Here is a 25,107-nt window from a genome sequence, read left to right on the forward strand (position 1 = left end):
TCGGGGACTTTCGATATTAACCAACCCACCAGAACAACGGTACAGCACATATGATCGGGAATTATTAAGACTCTATCTTGATGTCTGTCACTTCCAATTTTTGCTTGAGGGGAAGTGCTTCACAGCACTCACCGATCAAAAGCCTCTGGTGGACGCTAGGTCCAAGTAATCCCCACCTTGGTCAGCTCGCCAGCAACGTCACCTGACATTCATCTCAGAATTCACCACGAACATACGGCACATTTCAGGGAGGGAGAAAGTTGTTGCGGACTGTTTGTCCTGAGCCATTTTCCAGACTACATTGGGACTGGACTACAAAGCAATGGCTGAAGCCCAATGCACTGACACCTCTTCTCCAGACGACAGCGCCTCTTCCCCAGGATTGCGCGCAGTTTCAATGGCTATCGAATCTGGAGGATCAGAACTGCTGTGTGACATTTCGACCGGACATCCTAGACCAATTGTACCTCCAGCATTTCGTCGACAGGTCTTCAATTTGTTTCATAGCCTCTCCCACCCAGGAAGGAAGGCTACAGTCCGCCTGATATATCAGAGATTTGTTAAGCATGGGCTAAGGAAGGAAGTCAGCAAGTGGGCCAAGGAATGTACGGACTGCCAAGCTTCAAAAGTGCAAAAGCATACCAAGGCACCCATCGAGAAGATTTCAGTGCCTGAAAAGAGGTTCAGTCACGTTCATGTCGATCTTGTAGGTCCTTTACCCCCATCGCAGGGCTTCACTCACCTCTTCACAATCATCCACAGAACGACACGATGGCCAGAGGCTATCCCACTCAAGGACACCTAAACAACAAAATGTGGCTGTGCGCCGATCAACCACTGGATCGCCCGTTTTGGCATCCCCATCGACATCACATCCGATAGAGACTCTCAGTTTACTTCTGCCTTGTGGAGAGAGATGGCCAAGCGCCTTGGTACCAATCTTCATCATACTACAGCCTATCACCCTCAATCCTATGGACTGATTGAGCGATTCTACCGGTCCCTTAAGAGTGCTCTCAAAGCAAGACTCCAAAGCCCGAACTGGCTCGATGAACTGGGATGGGTACTGCTCGGTTTGAGAAGTGTCCCAAAAGAGGACCTGGAAACTTCTGTCGCCGAGCTAGTGTATGGAGAACCACTCACAGTACCAGGTGAATTTTTTACCAGCCTAGCCAAGCTATTAAATCCGCTCCTGTTACTCTACAGGAACCACAACAAGCAGACTGGAAGGTCTCACGTTCAATACGTATCCTGAGACCACCTCCCCGGTTCTAGAACCTCCTGTAGTCTTCAAATATTAGAGCCCAAAACCTTAAAAAAAAAGATCTGAGACAATTATTTCATATCAAGATGATAATTAAAGATGCACAAATGCAAATTGGATCAAAATTAGACTGTAATCTCATACCCTATATCAGATGAGTATTCTCTTTAAATTGAAAAAAAAAAAAAAACGTGATGAAATTTTCAGTCCAAAGCAAGGCTGGAGGTCACTCATTCTGATAAATTATGTGCCCAACATACTACAGGGCCCATCTGTTTCTGGAAGGGTATAAAACACCAACTTAAAATATGTAAATAAGCTTAACAGAAAGAACATTTTTATATCCTTTCACTTCCACAATTTCCAACCATTAAAATAAAATCCCTTAAGCAAGATATTTAGCACATTTTCAGCAAAGAAACATTCCTCATTGATACGATGCCCGTGCAATGTAAACACACACCACCCAATGCTTCCTTCCTCTCTCTGGACACCGGCGTCAAATGAAACATATCCAAAGAAGCACAGATTAATCATTAATCAGACTACTTTTTTTACTGCTCTTGACAATAAGTTAATTAAACAAGTAGTCACCACCGTACACTCTCTGTCTCTACGGATGTTCATTCATCAGGATGTTAGCTTGAGTAAAGAGATGCACATCAACACAATATGGTCATTTAGAGCAGGGAAACAGCAAAACAGAAAAAAAAATTTGCAAGCATATAGGTTTAACACCCCTTGCAACACTGAAAGGTAATTTAAGAGGCAGGACCTCCAAATGTAACATCCATCTCCAACAAGACAGAGCAAGCTCAGAAACTTCATGTAAAGTGCATTTCCCAAGGACACAACATCAGACCCAGCTGAGCAAAACAGACAGACACATAGAAGAAGAAGAAAACAAACCTGGAAAAGAAAAATCCATCAGTGGCGCACACCAGCCACTCCCGTGACCAAAACCACCAGTGAAAAAATGTTCATAACACTTATGTCAATAGTACATTATTTCAAGCAGAAAACCTGCACAACTTTTCTCTTTAACCGGGTGAGATCAACTCAACGTGAGAACATGAGAATACCTGGCACACACACGGTATCACAGACTTGACAACACCGGCATCTGGTGCAGGAGTTTGATTCATTAATGGGGGGGGTCGATATTTCCTAGTATCTCCATCTGTCCGTTGGGGTGCTGGCTCCCACTCAGTCTAGTTCGGTCCTGAAACCGTCCCCGTGGTTTTATGCACCGCACATAATTTAGCAAAAATTTGATCATTTTTTGCATAATTTCTTATTATTTTCCTTTATCATTCTTTGTTAAAATTTACAGGAATCGCATGATTTACCATTTTTGGGCTCAGTTTGCATAATTTCATAATTTTTTGGGCATAAAACCATGGGGACAGCTGAAAGGAAGGGTCCAAGTAGCCTGCCTCCTGTACAGTCTAAATTGTGTCACCAAGGGTGGAAAACAGATGCGATTAGAAAAAAAAAAGCACTTTACAACTCAGAAAAGTAATACATTCAGCTGCACTTATAAGGGGGTGCCTTCGAGGGGAAGCATTCACAGAATAATGCTGTTTGAAATACATATATATTCATAGGAAAAAAGTTTTAAAAGTTAATATGCAATACTATGAGAATTACTTAGCATGTGTTTTGGGCAGACTCAAGGAAGTCAAGGTGAAATCATACCGATTCTTGTACTGAAGAAGCACTGATGGAAGGATGCTTTAAGTCCAAAAGGATGTTGCTCGTTTACCAAACTTTGTCTGAGGATGCACATTTACTTTTCCCTGTAAGTATAGTATATATCCGTGATATGGCAGGTAAAATCACAAAAGGAAACCTGCGAGTGCCAATACCTCCCAGGCAACCTAGTAGTATATACCATTCAAGCATAGCATATTAATATAAGCAAATCACACTTGCTTTTTTTTTTTCTTCTTTTTAAGGTTGGGAGGAAGGGACAGGAACACAAGCTTATTATTATATATATCTGGAGCTTAAAGTTTAACACATTAGAATATACTTGTCATCACATTTGTCCCTTCTAGTCTCCTCCTTTGCTGTAGCAATTCACAGCTGAATTATTTCCAACAAAAGCACTGTCAGTGTCAATATTAGTACAGTTCTGTGATTATAACAAAAAGCATAATATTCAGAAGTGAATTCAACTTTTGATAAGTAACATAAATTCATAAGACATGAGCAGATCAATATCAATACCATAATCCTCCAAGCAGCACACACATGTCATTTACATCAAAATGTGTTCTCATAACAAAGCCCTATTCCACAATTCAGTACCCACCAGATTCAGAACCAAACATGCCCCTAACTGTGACATCCAACAGTCTCTAAAAAAATAAAAAGAGACAAAAGAATGCAGAAATCATTCGTATTTCTATAAACCGAATGCTAAATATGAATGATTGACAAATCCTAACAATTTGTGAAAACCATCCTTATGCTGTATCCCCATATTTTTTTTCATTGAACCATGAGTGAAAAAAAGGTCTTTAGAAAATTAACTCCATGACGTGCAAACAGACACTACAATCAAAGCCCATATAACATAGCAAATAAAAAATGCAAAGAATAAAAAATTTCCCTCACGATTTTGCCTTTTCTCTCCATTATGCCCAGGTCTCAAGAGCAGGGAGACTTTAGCAAATTTGATGCATTTTATTGAGCATGAATTCTGAACAAGCAACAGAAAGCAAACACTTGACTTTGAATGTGAAACATCAGCCAATCACATTTTTGCTATGGGAGACCTAGATATCCAATTAACTGAAAAAAAATCTTGGTGAAACAGGACCCAGGTGAACAAGCACTTACACCAAATAAAATCCTTCAAGATTTTTCCACAACCACTTTATTTGCGAAGAATCTTTAGCAAATCTGAGGCATATGTTATTTGTTTTTGTAAAGTGTTTTACGGCGCTGGCAACTGCATAAGGTCATATGAGCACGCGGGACACACCTAATATTTTCAGTTGGTAGGAAATTTTTATTTTTGCCCGGGTGGCGGCCGAAGCCCACTCTTATCGATTTTAGACCACCAAGGGATCTTTAACGTGCACAACTTGCACACGGGCCCTCCGAGATTGTTCGCCCTTTTCCGAGAAGGCTAGGTATAGATCTTTCCTACCAGAAGATCAGGGGTGTGGCTGAAAAACAGCAGTAAGAAGAAGCGAAGGAGTAGCAGTAGAAAGGCTGCAGAAAGAATCAGGAGCCCAGAGGAAGAAGCAAAGGAGGTGAGGGGGTGGGGGCAGAAAGAGGAGACGAAAGAGGACGACAGAACATTGCTAGAGAGCAGGAAATGAGGTGAAAGGAAACAAATTTAGAGAAGAAAATTTTTCGGTCGCTACTCGGATTCGAAACCGGGACCTTTTGAATGAGAGGCCAACACCTTAACCTCTAGGCCACGAGAGCCCCCTAGGCATATGTTAAGCACAAGTCTACAGTGTAATGCCATATGGGAGTGAAGAAAAGCTTTGCATTCTGAGATTACAGTGCATCGCACCTCCTACGAACCAAATATCTGATAAACAGGGAAAAAAATCTTAATAAAGAGAAAAGTAATCAAGGACGGGTACAGAGTGTCTACTTCAGTCAGCAAAACAACAAGCATCAATTTTGCATTAAACTGAAAACTTCGTTTCTACTCCTACATTAGATTACCATCATACCTTCATTTTGTAAAGGTTTCACAAATGAAATAAAACTGATCTGAGCCATCAGAGACTAGAGACTACTGTCTTACATGAACACACTGCCCCCCATAAATATCCATTTCAACAAAGGTTCACAGCATGATACAGAAAAGGGAACGAGCGAGATCACAAACATCCGCCCCACTCCTCAGTCCACTTCCTCATATCTCGCTCTTTTTGCCACGGGGTCATCGTCCTCAGCATCATCCTCATCATCAGAGTAATTGTGAACATTGATGGTGGTCTGGTCTGTGATCACATCCAGGGGCACATCCATGGGCCGATCAGACACAATCTCCTCTCTGTTAGTCAGTCCAACCCTGGACAGAGGTAGAAAGTGTGAAATAGTAAAAGAGAACTGTAATGTAATTCTAATGGTAGATGCCTCAAGCCATCATCAACTCAATTTAGATTATTTAGGAGGCTGGCTACTTCCTTCCTGCCTGTCAGAGGTAACCTGAGCCAAGAGGGATAAAATGTCCAAACAGCAGATGGAAATACTCGATTAAAGAACCTCCCCAAACACTAAGTCAACAATGCGCTTTCTACGTGTGTCCGTGAAGCACCAAACGGTTACACCACACACGCAAGCAAAAAAGAACTGTGATAAGGAAGTACACGTTTTTTAGGAAAGTTAACAAATTGAAGTATACTGTAAAATTTCTTTGCATGAACTCAACTTCAAACTTATAAGAGGAGGGCAAAGAGACTCACCTTGCAGCCTCAGACTCAATATTGGCCAGGGCCTCGGAGAAGGCTTGAACCACATGTCTAGCGTTGTCGGTGGTAAAACACAGTGGAGGCAGCATCACTAACACATTCTTATCTCCTCCTTCAATGCCAATGATAATCTTTTTTTCTTTCAACCTGAATGAATATCAAAGAAGGGTGACGTAGACACGAAAGGTTAATTATTTGCATTTTACAGGGGTGAGGGTTTTGGGTGAGAGGTGGAACCAGTATCCGTTTTTAGTTTTAGTAAAAAGTTTTACTGCATTTACCACATAATTAGGTCATGTAGTAAGTGCCGAAGATTAAAGGAGTTACAAAAGAGCAATTGACTTTTTTTTTTAAAGGAGGGGAGATAAAGACAATAGATGTTAGATAAGAAATAAGAAGCAAATCACATATGAGCACCCGCCAACCATCCACATAGTATTTTTGTATTTTAAGACATGGGGTAGAATTAAATCACGATGTATCCACAGGTGGACCCAACCCTGTAAATCTGTATTTTCCTCAGGGCTTTTATTGTATCACATGACCCATTCCTTCATTTTGACTCCGTGAAATCTATTTAAAAGTAGTTTATCCAATACAGTATTCGACTGCCAGCCAGTCAACACAAAAAGACTTTCTACCAAGACAAACAATGGACTAGAACTCTTCCTTGTTGCTGAGAAATCAGTTGTTTTATTTTTTTTTCATTTTGATGAAAGTCTTGGCTTCAATTCACTGACAAAACAAAACAAAAAAACTAGTTAAAAAAAATAAGCAAAATTTGGTGTAACAAATACCACTTTCCCAATTCAATTTTCACAAAAGCACCCTATAATCTTCTCTCAAACTTATTATAAAAACTTATCTTTGTCTTTAAAAAAAAAAGAAGAAGAAAAAAACTAGCATCCTCACATCTTGAAAAAAATACTCACTTATAGGCCAAAATCTCTGCTGTTTCCTTTGCTGGTTTCTTGCTCTCTTTGTCCATGACCAGCTCAATTCCAATCATCATTCCAACACCCCTGAGGGAAGGGAAAATTGTGTTTTATTTGTCTGAATCATAGAAGAGAATATCAACACAAGAAGGATGATTTAGTGCTATGAAGAAACATCTCAACAAACAAAAACAGATGGATAAGATGAAAATACAATCCTCACACAGTATCCTCAAACACCCTGATAGATGATAATCCAAAAAAAAGAATTAAGACATGACACATTCAAAGGATTGTAGATAATACAATAAGTAAAACATTTCTTTTCATTTATGCATGTTATTAATGTTCCTTCAAAACAAGCAAATTCACAACCAAAACAGAGAGACAAAATCATGAGCATTTACAGGTAACATTTTACAGTTTGCACCTGCTGCCATAGGCAAACAAACCAAACCAATCATATCCTTTTCTTTTTATGAACTGAATTGAAACAAACCATACTCAGTATTCCCAATATCCTGATAAAGACAGTCACTCATAAAAATTTGAACAACTGAAAGAAATACAGACAGAGAGGTAAAGTCCCTTTGGATTATATCGACAAAGTAAAAAAAGAAAGAACTAAATAATGAAAAATCCCCATACGTTAGACATTACGACACATTGGATCACATTTGCTTTCATTCCTACACACGTAATTTGAAAGCAAGTGTTCCTTTGATGATTCAATATGTAGTCTCCTTTTTCTCTGTAGTCTCTTCTTTCCATTTCAAACCTCAAATGTCTCACTTGTTCTGAATAACACCTACATCTTCCATAGCTCACCTGACATCCCCGATCATGGGATGTTTGGGCTGTATGGCCTTGAAACCATCCTTCAAACACTTGCCCACATTCTTGGCACTGGAAGTGAGTTTCTCATTCTCTATGACATCCAACACTGCCCGGCCAATGGCACATGCAACAGGGTTACCTCCAAACTAGAAGCAAAATGCAGAAAAAAAATATAACTAAAAGCAATGAGTCTTGTGGGACAGGTTACGGAAATGTCCAGTTTTTTAAAAGATAAGCAAATACTTCGAAAAAATAAAACTTTCTAAACTGAAAGCAAACACGTCTTTAGCTTAACGTAGTTCAAAAACCAAATGGTTGTTTTTCCATAATTGTCCAAAGATGAGTCAAACAGGGCTGATTTTTCCACCCAACCTCTGACAAGTCCTTGGAGATCCCCCCTTCAAGCAGTAACTATATTTTTTCATTGTTGTTATGTAACAACTACAGATAGCCAATAACATGAAGGTGGGTCAAAATGGCTTTAAAAATTCCAACTCCCCCAACATCGCCATCATTTGTGCAACCCACTTTTGTTTATTTTAGTAGAGGGTTTTACTGCGCTCGCAACTACATAAAGTCATATGAGCGCCAAGGGGTGGATCTCAACAGAGAAGTCCTTACAGGGAATCAGACTTACTCTGCTCACCTCTCTAGCTTCAACGGCACAAAGTCTGCTTCGACTACCAAGGCACCCGGAAATAGCGGGTCACAAGAGTGTGACAAACATACAAAAGAAGTAGAGGAAAAATGACGATAGTAAGGATTAGGAAAGAAAAAGCAGCAGTTCCCTGTTGCAGTTCAGGCAAAATTATGAGGAAGACATTGATGAATCAGCCCATTTACAATTACAATTCTACTGTGCATAAGAACTCGAGACATTAATGTCCCCCCCTTTGGGAATGGCCTTAGGACACTTCAGTCAGCAGCACCGCCCCGGGGGGTGCAACCCACCTTTATAACTTGGTCTAGATAGGTGGGCATTTCTGACACTAATAGCAAAGGCATAAGGAAAGTTTAGAATATGATGATCAGTAAAATATAGCTATGGCATTACCAGAGACAAAATTGACACTGTCACTTCTCAACTACATGACGCCTTTGATCAAAGCCAACCTACAGTAAACAATAACATTTTATAAAGAATATTTTATAAAATATGAGGACAAAGATATTTTTTCTCCGTCGATACATAATAGAAACAGAGAAGAAAAAAAAAAGAACTATAACTTTTATTAGAAAAAAAAGTCACAGAGACATTAACACACATATGTGACTCGTGCTGACAAAATGAGTTACTTCTCGGATTCAGGCCCTAAATGAATACATACATCACACTTATAGTATAGGTGAAGTTTTTAAAATTTATAAGCTTGAAATAAAAGGTATGTAATACTTAAAGAATATGGCATCGATAGAAAATCTACAAATTTGACCCTTGTGTAAATTTTTGGCCAATGTCTCCATTTGTGGATGTCGAGAAGTAACCCATTTTATCAGCTCGCCTCACATATACAAACTTCATTGAAATGAAAAAAGCACATTGTACTCCATACCGTGCTGGAAAAGTCTCCAAGACTGTCTGCAATTTCTTTTGTGGTGATGACAGCAGCGAGAGGATAACCATTTCCAATAGGCTTTCCTATAGTCACAATGTCTGGTACCACATCTGGAACGAAAGAGAAAATTCCTTAATAAAAACTTATAAAAAATCCTTGAGGGTGGTTTCTACTGATTTTAAAAGGTTTACAGCAGGACGATACCGCTTTAAAAGCAAGTCCGTCATTTTTTTCTGATCACGAGATTATCTTTATTGAACGCATGTTCTGAGAACTTTTAGTGCAAAAAAGTGTTCACTATAATAATTTCTTGTAACTAGAGTCGTTTTTGCCACTAAAAAGTGTCATTGGTGAGCTGTGACATAACCCATCTGCATATACAAAATGTGTAGGAGAAGCAGGAAGTGCTGTGTACAATTCTATTTTCCACGTGAAGGAGGTTTGTAGTATTTTATATAAATTTATTAAGAGAAGTCATTTAAATCTAGCCTCAATTGTTGTAGAAAAATATGATTAAGTTAAGACAAATTGAGACAAACTGCTATGTAAAGTTTGGGTGACATTGATTCACCCGTTATAAAGATATTTGAGGATAAGATGAACCACGAATTTTTGACTGTACAATAAAATCATCTTGAATTTTAGAACTGAGACACATGACTATAATTCTACTTTTAAAGACAATTTACAACATGGTGGGTACTTACTGTGCATTTGAAATCCCCAGAAATGCTCTCCAATTCGTCCTAGACCACACTGGACTTCATCAGATATACAGATCCCTCCACATTCCCTTACATACCTGAAGACAATGAAATACAATGAACATATACCCTTTTTTTTTAAAGTTTGGGTTTGGGGTTTTTTGTTCTTTTTCGATAAGTGTTTTACGGCGCTCGCAACTGCGTAAGGTCATACGAGCGTACGGGAATTTCCGCTGGTAGGAAATTTCGAATTTTGCTCGTGTGGCCTACCTTTATCAATTTTAGACCACAAACGGATCTTTAACGTGCACAACTTGCACACGGGCCCTCCGAGATTTTTCATCCTTGTCCGGTAGGCTAGGTGTAGATCTTTCCTACCAGAAGATCGGGTGAGGCTGAAAGACAGCCGTAAGAAGGAGCCAAGGAGTAGTAGTAGAAAGGCGGCAGAAAGAATCATGAGCCCAGAGGAGGGGGCCAAGGACGTGAGGGGGTGGGGGCAGAAAGAGGATACGAAAGCAGACGATAGAACATTGCTAGAGAGCAGGAAAGGAGGTGAAAGGAGACAATTATAGAGAAGAAAATTTTTAGGTCGCTACCCGGATTCAAACCCAGGACCTTTGAATGATAGACCTACACCTTAACCTCTAAGCCACGAGAGCCCCCAAGTCTGGGTTTGAGAAAAAAGGTTCATCAATATACAAGAGAGGGAAAGAAAGAGAAGAAGAGAAAGAGAGGAAGAGAGAAGGAGACAGGAGGAAAAGGGAGAAGGAGAGGGAGAGAAGAAGAGTAAAAGGGAAAGGGAGAAGGAGAGGGAGAAATAGGGAGCAAAGAAACAAAGAGAGAGTGTATGTGGGTGCATGTGTACATTTCTCCTCATATTTGTTTTGCACTCCTATCCAGGCGATACATTTCATTTTCATCTATTGTTGAGAATCCATTAACAGCTTGGTGAACTGTGATGAAAAGGTGGGAGCAGATTCCTCTGAAGTATACCAACATTTCTGGCATTGCTAGAAAATGATCCAACAATTCTTCTAAAAAATGTCTAATATTTGAACCAACAGGATATTTTCAAACGACTTCACCAGAATTTGTAACATTTGAAATACAGTAGCATGACGTACCTGTATACGTTTTGAAAGTAATTTTCTGGAGGGACAACCATTCCACTAGCAGATATCACTGGCTCAGAAATAAATGCACCAATCTGGAAAAAAAAAAAAAAAAAATCTTTTAACAACCATATGCAAACACAACACCATTTTCTCATCTAAAACAAAAAGTCTCAGTATCTTATTTTGACTGTTTACAAGACTTAGTAAATCCCCCTTTCATTAAGTGGTGTATTCCAAGGCTTATTAAAAATCTTTCACATTAGCATAACTAGGCCAGCATGACATAAAGGTATGAAAACAATACAGAAGCAGTTAGTGCTTCCAACAGCCGGAGCTGAAAAGTAAGGAAACTTTTGCCGCGGGTCTGGGGGCCTATGTGGCCCCTGGCAGTGCCAAGGGACAGCGTCCCTGTGGGGGTTCATGGGGTGAAGATCCCGAAAAAATTAAAATTTAGTGCTTTAGAGGGTCAAAAATGGCCTTTGGAACCCTGTTTGCAGAGATTGCCAATGAACATTAACACCTATTTTTTCACCAAGATTTTATCTTGTTTGATTCATCAATCTACAAATCTTTCCATTGCTGGCAATGTTAAAAAGCAGGTTCCCCTTGCCATTGCTATGAAACTATAATTTATATAATTCAATTACTTTGTCATCTCCCCACTGACAGAAGGCAAACCCGGGAATAATGAATAGACACTTACTTTAACGATAAGAGTATAGAGTGACCCAAAGTATACCCTAATGTTTCTCCATTTTCAAGTTTGGATGCTGAATGCCACAACCTAGGAACACCACTTAGAATCATTCTTGATTTTAGTAGTTTTAGTGGCCCTTATCTCACTCCCATAGAATCATCGCACTGACAATTTCTCTAGATCTAGATAAATTAAGATAAAAAAATTCCTTCTAATTGTGATTTTCTGCCTAAAATTACAAGTCAGTTTACTTGATTGACTTGTAGATTTTCTAGCTGCGGAAACAATCCAAAGAAAGAATGAATAAATGAATGAAAGGAGGAAACTGGCATAAAAAAGTTTGCTATCATGGCTAACCAGATTTTAACTAACCTGCGATGAATGCACAGTGGGATAATGGCTGATTGCAGGAAATGCACAATCTGGCAGGTTTCTATAACATTAACTTATTGCCAAGAGAATTACTGTAAATACTCGTAACTTATGCAAGACGATACGAAGGCGAGTACGGATCCTTTGCCACGGAATTTCGGTAGCTCTAGGCCACTGCACTTAATTACGGATGGAGTTGATAATGATGGGAAAGCAAGTACGGAACTGTCAGAAAGTACGGATTTCCATAAAAATACGGAAGATTGGAAGTACTGCAGTTATTAATTACAGCAAAAAATGACAGCTGTTGTTAAACTAACTCAAATACTCAACAATCAAAATTACAAAATAGCCAGCAAGAAAAATCTTGAGAACCTTTAGCATATTTTGAGAAAATACCACAAAAGACAGAAAGATAAACAGAAAAAAAAAATTTTAACAGTATAAAAATGACCAATATTTTGACTTACAAACTGGCAGCAATACTTTCACATCCCTACATCACAATGGAAACAAAGCACCCAACTCATTAACAGCACCCTTATACTAACACTTCTACCACGCCCAAACATTGACCAAAAACATGTAGTCACTAAGTAAACAAACACTTGTGAAATGAAATGCCTACGAAAATCTTGGAACATCACAAGAAAAAACAGGGTGAGAAACAAGATAGTCAGAGAACAAGTTGGCTCGACTCCCCGTTTGGTGCACATTAATAAACAACACATATAGAATAATATCGACAACAGTCGAGAAAACCACCAGACAGTATAGCAGGAAGGCCACACAGCCAGAGATCAGATGGATGCAGGGGAACAGGCAGGTCCAAGAAAAGATGGATAGAGGGGGGCAGAAACACATTAGACAAAAACATTACAATATTATTATACACATACAATATGCGATACGACAAACTAGAGAAAGACTTTAGCATTTCCCCTCGACATTGTACATGAAGAAACCAGAAAAATTAAGTATGTAAGTAAGTCAAATGTAAGAAAATTTTTATGTACAAAAAGAAAAATGGTTATCACATACAGCAGACACATGTAAACAGAAACATGACAAGATAATCTATTGTTCACATTTATTTAAACTTACATCTCGACCCTGCTGCTCAGCTTTCTGAATGACTTTTCTGACCTCATTAGCATATAGCACACCTGGATTTGCAGCATTTGAGCCGAATTTTCCTCTAAATACATTTGGTGTTGGAGCCTGGGGAAGAAAATTGGTCTCAAAAGATAGAAACATCATTTAAGAAAAGAAAACATAAATAACTCATGGTTGTGCAGTTATATACTAATGTATAAGCAATTGCCGAATGTTTAGAGAAAAAGCACACATTAAAAAAAAAAAAGATATCTATCCCAGTTCGAAAAGAGAAAAAAGGTCAGATTTTGCACTAGCTGCTCAGATGCACTATATCTACTTCCTTAATCTTTAACTGCTTTTTTAAACTCATGCTCTCCTCAGACATCAAGAACTATCTCATTTTAACTACCAAAAGACAGCCATTCCCATCAGTCATCCGACAAAATTAATAAAGAAAAAAAATATTAAAAGAATACTATTGCAAATGGTCAGGCAAGTACTTACAATATGCACCCAGTCTTTTTTCTGGTGTCCTTGACCCAGTTTTTTGTACCGCACAGGGCTGATCTCCACCAGAGAGCCGAGGTTGCCATGATATGCTCTGCCACAGAATTATGACAAAGAAATCACAAACCTACAACAGTTTTATTTGTTTCTGTACGAAACAAACAACATGCTAAATGCTAAAGGAATTATAAGTAAATAAGAACATAAGAACAAAGAGGTAAGAAACAAGACTAAAGCAGGGGGAAAAGTACACCAATGTAACCTTAATACTCCCTTCCTCAGCATTACAAAGTTCTGTCTGACACTTTTGGCTCTCTTGAGTTATTAATCAGAAGAATCAGTTCTATCTGCTCTATCAAAATCGTAAGATTATTCAGCATGGTTACGGGATATTCAAAGAATCGCATTAAAAAAAGCTTGACATGATGTGAAGCTCAAAATCTTTGATGTCAAATTTCTCAAAACTGGGAACTTAGCAGATAGTTCTAACTTTGTAATTTTGAGGAAGCGAATTGTAGAATTGAACATAGACCTTCACATGGGCTGTTACATCATCTTTTCGAATCCCAATGCCCTTATTACCTCAGAAGCATAGCAAGATCATGGCATACCAAAGAAATGAGCCAAGACACAGATGCTAATGCACCATTACCAACATGATTTTAAGAATAAAGATGAACCATAATAAAAGTACAGAGGTGATCAGCTGGTTATATCATTAATTCCACTCGCCTGTAAAGAAGTTATACAAAAATATGTTCATGATATTTTATTTGCAATTAGTTCAAAATGTTAAAAACAAGCAAGTCAATGCACAAACAATGTGAATCGTCAAAAAGGAAAGGTATTATTTACCCATCAAGGCAGATGACATCTGGTCTTTTTGTGTAGGAAGCTGCCAATCTTAGCGCTAGGTCATTACCCTCCGACCTGACAAATATCAAGACATTATATTTAAGCATGCAAATAATTAAGTCAGTTCTCATAAGATCTCAAGAATATGTGTACATGTATATTTTAGTGCCTGTTACACCTGTGAGTGCAAGGCTACAAAAGCAAGATTTATAGCATTTACTAGGCAATATCCAAAATGAGTGTTGAAATCTTTTGCAACACAGCATTGATTTTGTTTGATTGGAATTACAAGTCCCCCCCCCCCTCCTTCCCCCTTTCTACCCCAGGTAACATTATTTCAAAAGAACATTTCATTAGTTCAAACCAAGCACCCCTGGACAATTAAAAGGATGACCACCATACAGAAAAAAAGAAAGAAGATTGTTTAAATTATAATAAGGAACACCTTTTTAATCAATTATTGAAATGCAGCAAAAGCTTCCATAAGACACTTACCCCGAAGAGACAAAAAAACAGACGCACAGAGACTCAGGCAGCGTACTGACTAGTCGCTTGGCATATAGAGCTGTTTGTTCATTGAGAAAACCATAGCTTGAGGCGAGTTTGGACATCTGTTCTTGGCCTACACCCACCACATGAGGATGGCAATGGCCCACTGTGAACAGACTACTTGAGTAAGTACACCTTAGTAATCTTCACAAAGATAATGAGATGAGACCTGGCAATGTGGTCATTCTATGAATATCTGGGAAGCATTATTTCATCTTGTGTCTAGGGTTTGACGACAAAGTGCCTACACAAAAATAACAAGAATTCAAGTTTGAAAATATGATTTCAGAGTCAATCTTTTTTCTTCAACAAAATTGCATCTCCATCAAATTGTCTACCTTATGAAACAATGAAAGTTCTGCAAGTCAGTTAAAGGACGATCTAAAACATCTTTGGGGCACAGCTCACATTTAATTCTACCATGGGTGGTGGTGGTGAAGACTTGTAAGAGACTTATCTACTAATTAGAGCGTCAATATCATCATACAAGTGGCAAATATTAAAAATGGAAATTTGGTGTACCAGCAGTGAGATCATTTACAGGAAGAAAAAAAGTAAAGCTTGAACAGTACACATTAACATTTACAGTACCGAAGGCTCATATTATCATATAGTGAAAAGCCCCCAAGTACCGCACCGGTTTAGAGCGCTGAAGACGTGGTGGAATTTTTTTTAATTAAAAAAAACTTTGGCAGCCCAAGAAACATGCTTTAAAAATTCATAGAGGTTTATCAACCATTCAAATATCATATAGAGTGACTTCCTTTGGTATTTCCTTCGGTGCAGTGCATCCATTCGTTGTTTAATTATGTTTAGTGTGCTTGGTTATGCCGGCGCTGGCGATTTAAGTTGCAGACGGTACTGTAAGTGTTAAAGAGGTAAACATCAAAATGGAAATAAGGCAATAAGGAGTGCCAGCTAGAAATTATCAAGAAAAAACTATTGGCATAAATAAAATTTGATAAAAATATACTAAATTGAAAAACCACAAAAGAATTTAATTTTCCATTTTAAATATTAAATTATTTGGTCCTCTGTTTTAACTCTTTCACTACCGCCAACTGTGTTTTACAGCTCATGTTACCTCCAACGCTGGACCGCCAGCCATGTTTCACGGCTTGTCACTTACCTGTTTCAAAACCACACCTACTTTCGTAATTACTGAATCTATTTTCATATTGATGTCACAGATAGGGCCTGGTCCACGGTAGTGAAAAAGTTAAAATTTAAATAAGTGATTTTTGCATTTTTTTAAATCACAAAGGTAATCTCTAAAAATATCTTCATCAAGTCCCAAATGCAAAGATATGATCATTTTACCCTTAGCCCTTGCTGATGCTCACCATGAGAAGTGTTGTTAACACAGTCCAAGAACTCCTGCCCAGTATCATCATACAAGTACTGCCTTGATGCTCTCAGTATCTTTAGTGGAGCAACTTCAAAATGAAGCTTGCAGGATTTACTGAAAAAAAAAGAAACAGAATTGGGAGATTCACAGACGAAGAAAAAGGAAATGGCTTTAATTTCAAGCTTTAAAAAACATTGATTTTGAATATCTAAGAACAAACATTTTTGGGATGAACTTTTTTTTTCCATTTCAAAATATATTTGTTTAAGTGTCCAGTGTTTATACTTTGACGAATCGGGCAAAGTGAGAAACCTACAGATTAAAAAATTAGAGTATTTCAAAAAATGGAAATGCAACGTACCCAACAAAATCTTTCCTCATTTGCAATGTCTGCCGGAACGTCACAGGCTTCTCTGGCATTCTATGTTCTGTATTGAAAGATAAAAAAGCAACAAAAAACAATATTTTATTGACCAGAAAAGAAAAACATTACTGACACAATCACATGACAATTTAAGAAAACCAAACTCTGCATTTGCATTCAAAATAAAAGATTTACATTGAAGAGATTATAACCACCGCGAAGGCCAATCATGATGTAGAAAAAGAGGGGTGGGGGTTTCTTTAACTCATTCGCTACGTATCATTTTCGGCTTGTGGACGAATTTTTTTTCGGGAGGGCGAATGAGATGATGACTAGTGAGCAGTTAAAAGGTCTTTGGGGCCACAAATTCAAATAAATATCAACATATTATATACCAATATTTCAAGTATGGATTGTAGAATATATCTGTAATGTTTATTTATGTATTTTTCAACTTTGGTTCTTGTAAGAGGCGATTATGCAACACAATTTTGATTGGATGCGGATAAAATTTGAAAATAAAAACTTTATAATCTTTGGTGAAACTCAAAAAATATGCTGGCACCTAGTCAAATGATACATCAAAATAACCATAATGAATATAGAACTGGAAAATATTGAGAAGTTTGCAGTTATTTACATACATTCCATAATTGTACATTTGGATCATAACATCCGAATATACTGAAAGAATTTTAAAAATTTATAATCTTGAAAAACGATCACAAACAGAAAAAAACCCACTCGTATCTTATATGGAATTATTCCGAATTGCATTTGGAATAAACCTGTACAGGTCTTGAGTGGCACTTTTTGTGTAATTTCATTAAAAAGTAGTGATTTTGGGGAGAAAAAAATATTTTGACAATTTAGATCAAGATCCTAAATCTGGCACTCAAAAATATTGATTTCTCAATAACAGTGCATTGGCAATATGAGTCCAATCGTATCAATATTATAAAAAAGAGTCCCACACTTCTTTAGAGGGCAAAATAATAATAGATTTTGTTGTGTAAAATTACTAAGACTGGTGTCTGGGCTATAATTTTGGCATTGCGATAAAACAAAGTCGAATAAACTACGAAATTGCGTTTCAAAACTGAATCTAAACTTCCGATTTTCAGTGGAAATGTTTGACCCGGAAGTCAACATTATATTATGACCTTTATTTTAACATGGATATGTGGATTGGAATAGAATCTAAGCTAAAATTGAAGGAAGGTTCCCGAGCCGCCTAGGGCGGCTTAGTGTACTGACGGCACTTTAGCCGCGCCGCCCCCCACGGCTCGGCGTAGCGAATGAGTTAAGTAGGTGTTTTTGCACTTACACAGACACAATTTAGATCATTCAAGAGGCGAACTTCCAACCCCGCCTTTTAGGGCCAGCCTGAGTGGAGAAAGTCACATCCTTCCAGCAGAAAGATCGACATACAAATGGCACTTGATTTTACCCCCTCACCAGGAATTGCATTCGGGTCTCCTGTGTGCGACAGGGAAGAGCCTAACATGGAGTTACCAGTTACCTGTTTGAAGCGACCCCTCTATTTATAAAGCCAGCTGCGACAATTTATCCCAATGAATGATGTCCCGAATGACAAAGCGATTCCTAGTTGAGAGGTGTGTAAAAACACAGGTGGTGAAGGAGAAGCCATTGAAAGAAAGTAGTGCTGATTCTGATGACATGCTAAGCAAATAAGAAGATTCTCATTCAAACAATAGTGTGACAAGGTTATTATAATGGATTATAATTATATAATAATTGCAGTTTTTTAAAGTGCCAAAGCTATGTTACAGCATGCTCTGCGCTTTACAATTTATAATCCCAGAAAACATATGGTGCAAGCTGCAGATTGCACACACTTTAAAACATTGGGGGATCGGGTTGGGTCGGTTTTCTCGCCAGATTGAGGGCGCAAAGTGGCTATCGTGGCACAAGATTGTGTATGCTGTGGCATACGAGAGAGCAAGAAGAGTCCCAGAAGACAACCCGATCCGTGCCTCAGCTGAAGGAACATCAAAAATACGCTTACAGTCCATCAACAGTTGGAGGGAAGTGGGCCGACAGAGCTCTAATAAAAACGCAGGACTAGAACATCTAATCCGAGAACCCCTGCGGCCAGTGAGTACAACTCCCCCGTGGAAGACCCCCTGCAACCTCACAATCAACTCAAAACTTGCAGTGTCTGCGACAAAAACAGATCCATCTAATATGCGACGTGAAGCAGCTCTCGAGACTGTGCGCCGATTTCCTACATCCGACCTCGATATCTTCAGTGACGGCCATGCCACTGACGGCTACAGGTTGTGTGGAGGAGGATACTGGTGTTTACACAAATCTTCTGGGAAGAAAACTTGCGTATCCGTGCCCGCGGGACTATACGGAAGCAGCTACCGAGCTGAAACTACCGCCCTGCTCCAAACAACCACGTTTTCAAAGAATCCACATCTTCACAGACTCCCAGTCAGTTGTTCAACACTTAATGTCCGGAGTGACTGCAGTTCGTACTGAGATAGAGGACAAAATGTGGACCACTATCTGCCAATGCTGTGAAATCCACGGAAACCTTCACATACAATGGATACCAGGACATTGCGACATCTACGGGAACGACCGAGCTGACGCCCTGGCCAACAAGGGAGGCCGCCTCGACCAGTCCAACACTCCAGTCGATATCGCGTTGTCAGCAAGCTCGTGCATCTCGCGTTACATCTTTGCCCACGCATGGGAGAAAGCGTGAGTGCACGACTCCGTCAGGGGATAGGTGAAGCCACCACCGGAGAGGGACAAAGAGAAAGACCTTTACCGTCAGACAGAGAAGAGTGTTATCGCAGCTAAGATGCAACGCGAAGAGCCCCATCCTGCAGACGTATCTCCATGCAATAGGCTCCGTTCCCAATGATTCCTGTCTGGCGTGTGGCATAAGTCCTGACGACCTGCAACACGCACTGTATGAGTGCCCTTCCCCCCCCCCAAATCCGGCCGATTTGACAATAAAATTGTGAGTGATCTCCCCTGTTTTACATGCGCGCACTTTCCGCTTGTCCTGCCTTTTTGTTAGCCTAGCCCATTCTATTCCCTTTTTCTTTTATTTAGTCCATCAATCACATCTATAGATCTGTTTTATAAATTGAGAATGTAGTTTTTCAATCTAATGTTAAAAATAAAAAGATGAACAATAGAGTAACTCTAAGAAGTTACACATCTTCATCTTAAGTTATAATCCAACACAGTATACGAAGAGTAAACAAAGAAATAACTCAATTATACCGTAATATATTGTTTGACGAAAGAAGCAAGCTCACATCCGGAGAACCTAAATAATCAAATTTGAAATACTGTTCGAAGACGATCATAGTCTACTGCATTTATAATAACACTGAACTGCAGGAACACGCCAACAAACAATCAAATCTGTAGAAATGGATGCGAGATGGAATGATGTCTCAGGAAAACATACAAGAAGGGATCATAAAGTAATCTTGAAAAAAATAAAAGAAGAGAACAAGTTGGGACAACACCATGTATGAAATACATATATTGAAAAAAAAAGCATTAAATGGACCAAGTTGGCCAATAAACCCCAACTTATTTGCCCATGTGGGCCAATAAGAGCAGCCAAAGGGATTTGAAAACAACAACAACAACATCAGCGTTACAACGGGCCACTCCATTCGCTTATTATAAACAAATCTCGAGAACGGAAACCGTTCGGAGAAATAAAGTTCAAGTTTATTTTCCCGTATGTTCGGAGAAATAGAGCCGGCCTTATTACAGTGGAACTCGGATTTAACGAGCTCGGATTCAACGAGATGAGATAGATTCCCCGTTTTTTTTCTTCTTTAAAATCAATAAAAGTAACCCGGATTCAACGAGCATTTAAATTAGCGAACTCGGCTTCAACGAGGTCGCTTCCAGGGTGAACAGCCCCTGCAGACGTGGCTTCGCTAATTGTTCTCCAAGAACGAACTTGATCTATTCCTGGAAACCATTCATTGCACCTGCATCGTGAACCAGTATTTACTTAGCCGATTGCATGCGACCAATCAGCGGCCTTTTAAAATACCAACACTTGTGTTGTTGGCATGCGCACGTGTCTACTCTGGAGTGTGTCGGGGTCGGATGGGCGGCTTGCACACGTGTGGCTGTGTCAACTGTGTGTGTGTGTCGGGGAGGGGGGGAGGCACTAGCGGTCCGGGCGTTGAACGTCGCATAATATAATGTACAAACGCGTCACAGTCTTTTTTTCCCTTCGGCAACTGATCATTATTATTACAATAATAAGCTAGTCTTGACGTAGATCTTTTTTAGTGTACATTTTTAGTGTGCAGTACCTAAAGTATTTGTATTTGAGACTAAACCAGGTGCCTTAATGACAGTGCATATGTATTTTAAACCTCCTGTTTTCTAATGTTAATAGGGCCTAAGATAAGTACGGCTAGACTGGCAGTCTTGCCGTACTTTTAAGTACGGCTAGACTTCTTGTCTTGCCGTACTTAAGTACGGGTAGACAGCCAGGCTAGCCGTACTTAAGGACGGCTTGACTGGCAGTCTAGCCGTACTTATTATTGATTGCTGAATTGTAAATGAAATTTTTAGTTTGCAATGCCTAAAGTATTTTTGTATTTCAGACAAAACCAAAAGGTGCCTTACTGACTTGCATGTATTTGAACCTGGGCCACCTCTATTCTCACCCGGAGTGAGAATAGTGCAGGCGAGTCTTGTGGCTATTCTCACCTGGTGCGCGTTCACCAAATTTTGCGTTCACCCTAAACCACAGAATTCTACACTATAACAGAAAAATTGTAGAATTCTGTGCCGTGAACAAACGTTCCATTACAATTGTAGCCTATTAAAAGCGTACAATTTTGTCTGTGGGCAGTGGAGAGAGAGAGAGAAAGAGAGAGAGGAGTAGCGCGAGAATTTCCAGGCAAAACAAAATGGCGACCCGCGTAGTTCGGCTCGATTCGAAAAGTTAAATATAGCCCTAGCATCTTTGTAGACAACCAAATTAATTTACTTTTGTGTTTTAACATCATTTTTAAACTTTGTTTTGGTCAATTTGATCGTCCACACCGATAGACAGTATTCAGAAAGAGACAGAGAGAGAGAGAAGAGGGGAGGAGTTGATCTTGCGAGAACTTCCGGGCGGGTGAGAATAGCCACTTTCTTGAACCTGAATAATTACTAGATCTAGATCTGAGACCTGTGTACTTAACAGGCTTGAGTCGATAGGGCCAAACCTAGATCTAAGTACGGCTAGACTGGCAGTCTAGCCGTACTTAAGTACGGCTAGACTCTCAGTCTTTAAGTACTAAGTACTTATTAAGTACGGCTAGCCACTTCGTATCTAGATTTTCTAGATCTACTAGACTAGAGTCTAGGCTAAATCTAACATCAAACTAACTCAAACTTAAATGTTAGGCTAAACTAAATGATTCAACAGATTCTTCAACTTTTTAAAATCAAATAGAGAGGCCTAACTCTCGGTGAATTCAGAATAGACTAGAGACTAGAGAAGACAAAATAATACTCTTTGGCTTCCATACACACTCTTTACTCTTGGTTTTCTAGCTGCTCTAGGCCTAGGCCTGGCCTAGATGTCACTCAGTCCAATCTCCGTGCAAATAATAAATATGATCACGATTGTTGAAGTCCTTGCAAACAATATCCCATTCATTGAAAAGAAAGTCGGTCAGCAACACCGTGATGAGGTCTACATTGACGTCTTCGCCATAATAGTATAGTGTTGTTGCATAAACTCTGAACTCGTACAGGGCTGAGCGAAAACAGTGGCCAAGGCCAGTTACAACAAACCCTCTCACCTTTTGCTCGTGAAGCCGGTGTTTCAAAGACGGGAAATGCTAAAATGCTAAAATGCTAAAAAGGGGCGCACCTGTTATATCATACAGATCTATGTTTGTTGAAGCGGATTAGGAATATTATGTAAATAGTTTACAACTGATAACATGAATTTAAGATTTTGCGCGAGTATGTGTTTGAAGTTTAGGATGATATTTATGAAGTCCGTCTTGTGCACATGAATTCTAAAACATACAAAATGTTTCTAGAGTCTAGATCTATACCGAGATCTACCAACTTCATTTATGAATGCACACATTACATGTAGGCCTAACATGACTGAAGAATTCGGTCGATGTATTGTTTGTTTACCACAAACGACGACAGCGTATTAAATTATTACCCATCTCTTTTCTAAAGAGCACTTTCACCCACTTTCCATATTGCAGAAAGACGCGTCATGTGATCTAATGTTTGAGGGTGTTGGGTTTTTTTGTTTTTTTTTACCCTGGAAGTCTCAATGAATCGGTGTCGGAGAAGCCCAAGGAAAGAGGGGAGGGGTTTTGGGACAGCTGAACTGGCATATTGTCATTCTCCCTGGAAGCAATAACATTTTGTAATAATCTAGACCACGAGCCAAACGTTGCGGAAACAGAACGTATGACATCAACGCCATTAGTGCAAGCCTGAAGAACACTTCAAGGAGTTGTAAAAGTTGTCGTTGATATTACAGAAAGTTGGTTATTTAGTTTTTTCAGTTCAATTATACACATAAAAAATTCAAAGACCGCATAGAAAGACCAAATTACATCTAGAAATTCCAAATATACAAATTACGTCATAAAAAGTCATAATACAACAATAACATGTTCAAATGTAAACATAGAAATCTCAAATGTAACACATAGCAAATTCAAATGCCACATAGCAAGTCCAAATGTAAATGAATATGCTTGAACTAGAGTAAAAGGAGGCTAAGTGGGTGGTTGGCGGGTGCTCTGGTGTGGTTAGCTCCTTCTTTCCTATCTAACATCTATCATCCTGATCTCTCCTCCTTTTTGTGTGTGTGTCTGTTGCTCTCTTGTAACACCTTTAATCTTCGGCACTTATATAACCTTATTGCGTTGCAAGTGCCGTAAAACTCTAAGTAAACTAAAAAGGAGGCTAATATATAAAAGTATAAAAAGTATATCAAGGTAAGAAGTAAAAGGGTTTGGGGTTTTTTGGCCAGGAAAAAGTTAGACGTAAGCCGTGTGGTGCCAAAGGAAGAAATCACGTGAAACGAAAGTAATAGTTAAATTATGTTAAAAACTGAAAATAAACTTACATGTTTAACAAAAACGAATGGTTATGATACAAATCAACATACTGCTGGTATATTATAGAACTAATTGAGTGAAATCTAAAGCCAAGTTTACTTTTATTTACTTATTGTTGCATTACAAAACGCTATAGCTTATAGGTTTGCATTGATCTGAAGGCTGCTGCCATTTTCACTATAGTCACAGCTTGTGTTTTTTGTTCCATGATCTGGGCAAGTGTGACCATCCTTTGTTGATGAGTCAGCTAAGTGGGCATTTGGTCGTTTCCTTCACCGAGCCATGGTTTCAAATCATATTTCCAAATTCACAAGCGTTCTCGTAGATGTTAAGAAAAGGTGTGTAAAGTGGGGGGGGGGGGGGGGGGGTAGATATTTCTTCCCTAATCTATTAATGAGTTGCCATTTAAAGCCTGCCTTTGTGCACAAGCATTGTTACATACAAAGCATACTTCGTTGAGGGGATTGTTGAACCAGTTTCTTAGAGGGATGGGTTGATACGAAAGCTACCATTCCCTCCACTTGAAAGTCGTGAAAGACCAGGCCACCCTCGTCACTGACAGCAAATAAGTCCCATATGGCATCGGCGGTTCGGTCCCCTTCGACCCTGCATCAAACTTTGCCTGCATTACTCGAACAAAGCATTGAACACCCGATCCGTACTCTTCATCGGTTTCTATTCGTCAACGTCTTGCTACCAGCTTCCACTGTGAATTTCTTTCCGCGGGAGCATCCTCGGGATTTTTTTAATGGCGATAAATTCACCTTAAAATTAAACTGCGCTTGGTTGTCATCAACTCGGTTTGAGCACATTAAAATGCTTTTCACGCTGAATAATCTTTGTGGGGGATATTTGCTTTTGCTATGTGGCATTTGAACTTGCTGTTGTGTTACATTTGGATTTGCTATTTGTACATTTGAATTTGTTACGCACAATTGTGCACTACACTTTCCTATTGAACATTTGAACTTTTTATGTTGCGTGAAACTTTCTATGTGGCATTTGAACTTGCTATGTGGCATTTGTATTTCTTATGTGTACATTTGATCTGAAAAAAAACTATATTATTTCAGTGCCAAAAATTAGAAACGTTAAGCTGTTAATGTATGTAAATGTGAGGGGTAAATGGAACAAACCAGGCGCGTTTCGTCCATAGAGCACGGTCGTGCAGTGCCGCCCAAAACGTTTTAATGGTCTATCACGTAAAGCACTCACAATAATATAATAAAAGACGCCAGAAACAAACACTAACCAAACATTATATCAAAACAAGGCCCTCGCTGGCGCCGTAGCTGTCATTTCTATTCTATAGCGGCGTAAAACATTTACTATGCCATGCCTAA

At 39.1% G+C, this 25,107-nt stretch overlaps 1 protein-coding gene across 6 annotated transcripts; it reads right to left on the reverse strand.

The window, feature by feature from the left end:
* Positions 1–4,617: 4,617 nt before the first annotated feature.
* Positions 4,618–22,932, reverse strand: LOC101862876 (5-phosphohydroxy-L-lysine phospho-lyase). 6 transcript variants are annotated; one of them, XM_005100237.3, is made up of 14 exons: positions 22,849–22,932; positions 16,644–16,710; positions 16,278–16,396; positions 14,881–15,040; positions 14,386–14,460; positions 13,528–13,624; positions 13,030–13,146; positions 10,866–10,948; positions 9,745–9,839; positions 9,035–9,147; positions 7,473–7,627; positions 6,642–6,731; positions 5,704–5,856; positions 4,618–5,309 (listed from the first exon to the last, which is right to left on the reverse strand). In XM_005100237.3, the coding sequence occupies exons 1-14, from the start codon at positions 22,850–22,852 to the stop codon at positions 5,138–5,140; spliced, it is 1,500 nt and encodes a 499-aa protein (XP_005100294.1). In that variant the 5' UTR covers positions 22,853–22,932; the 3' UTR covers positions 4,618–5,137. The 6 variants fall into 6 exon arrangements, with proteins under 6 accessions (XP_005100294.1, XP_012939024.1, XP_035826141.1 ...); XM_013083570.2 differs by lacking the exon at positions 22,849–22,932 and adding an exon at positions 22,469–22,760; XM_035970248.1 differs by lacking the exon at positions 22,849–22,932 and adding an exon at positions 22,288–22,460.
* Positions 22,933–25,107: the final 2,175 nt, after the last annotated feature.

This window comes from Aplysia californica, unplaced genomic scaffold (assembly GCF_000002075.1).
Source record: "Aplysia californica isolate F4 #8 unplaced genomic scaffold, AplCal3.0 scaffold00241, whole genome shotgun sequence".
In the NCBI taxonomy this organism is placed as follows: domain Eukaryota; kingdom Metazoa; phylum Mollusca; class Gastropoda; order Aplysiida; family Aplysiidae; genus Aplysia; species Aplysia californica.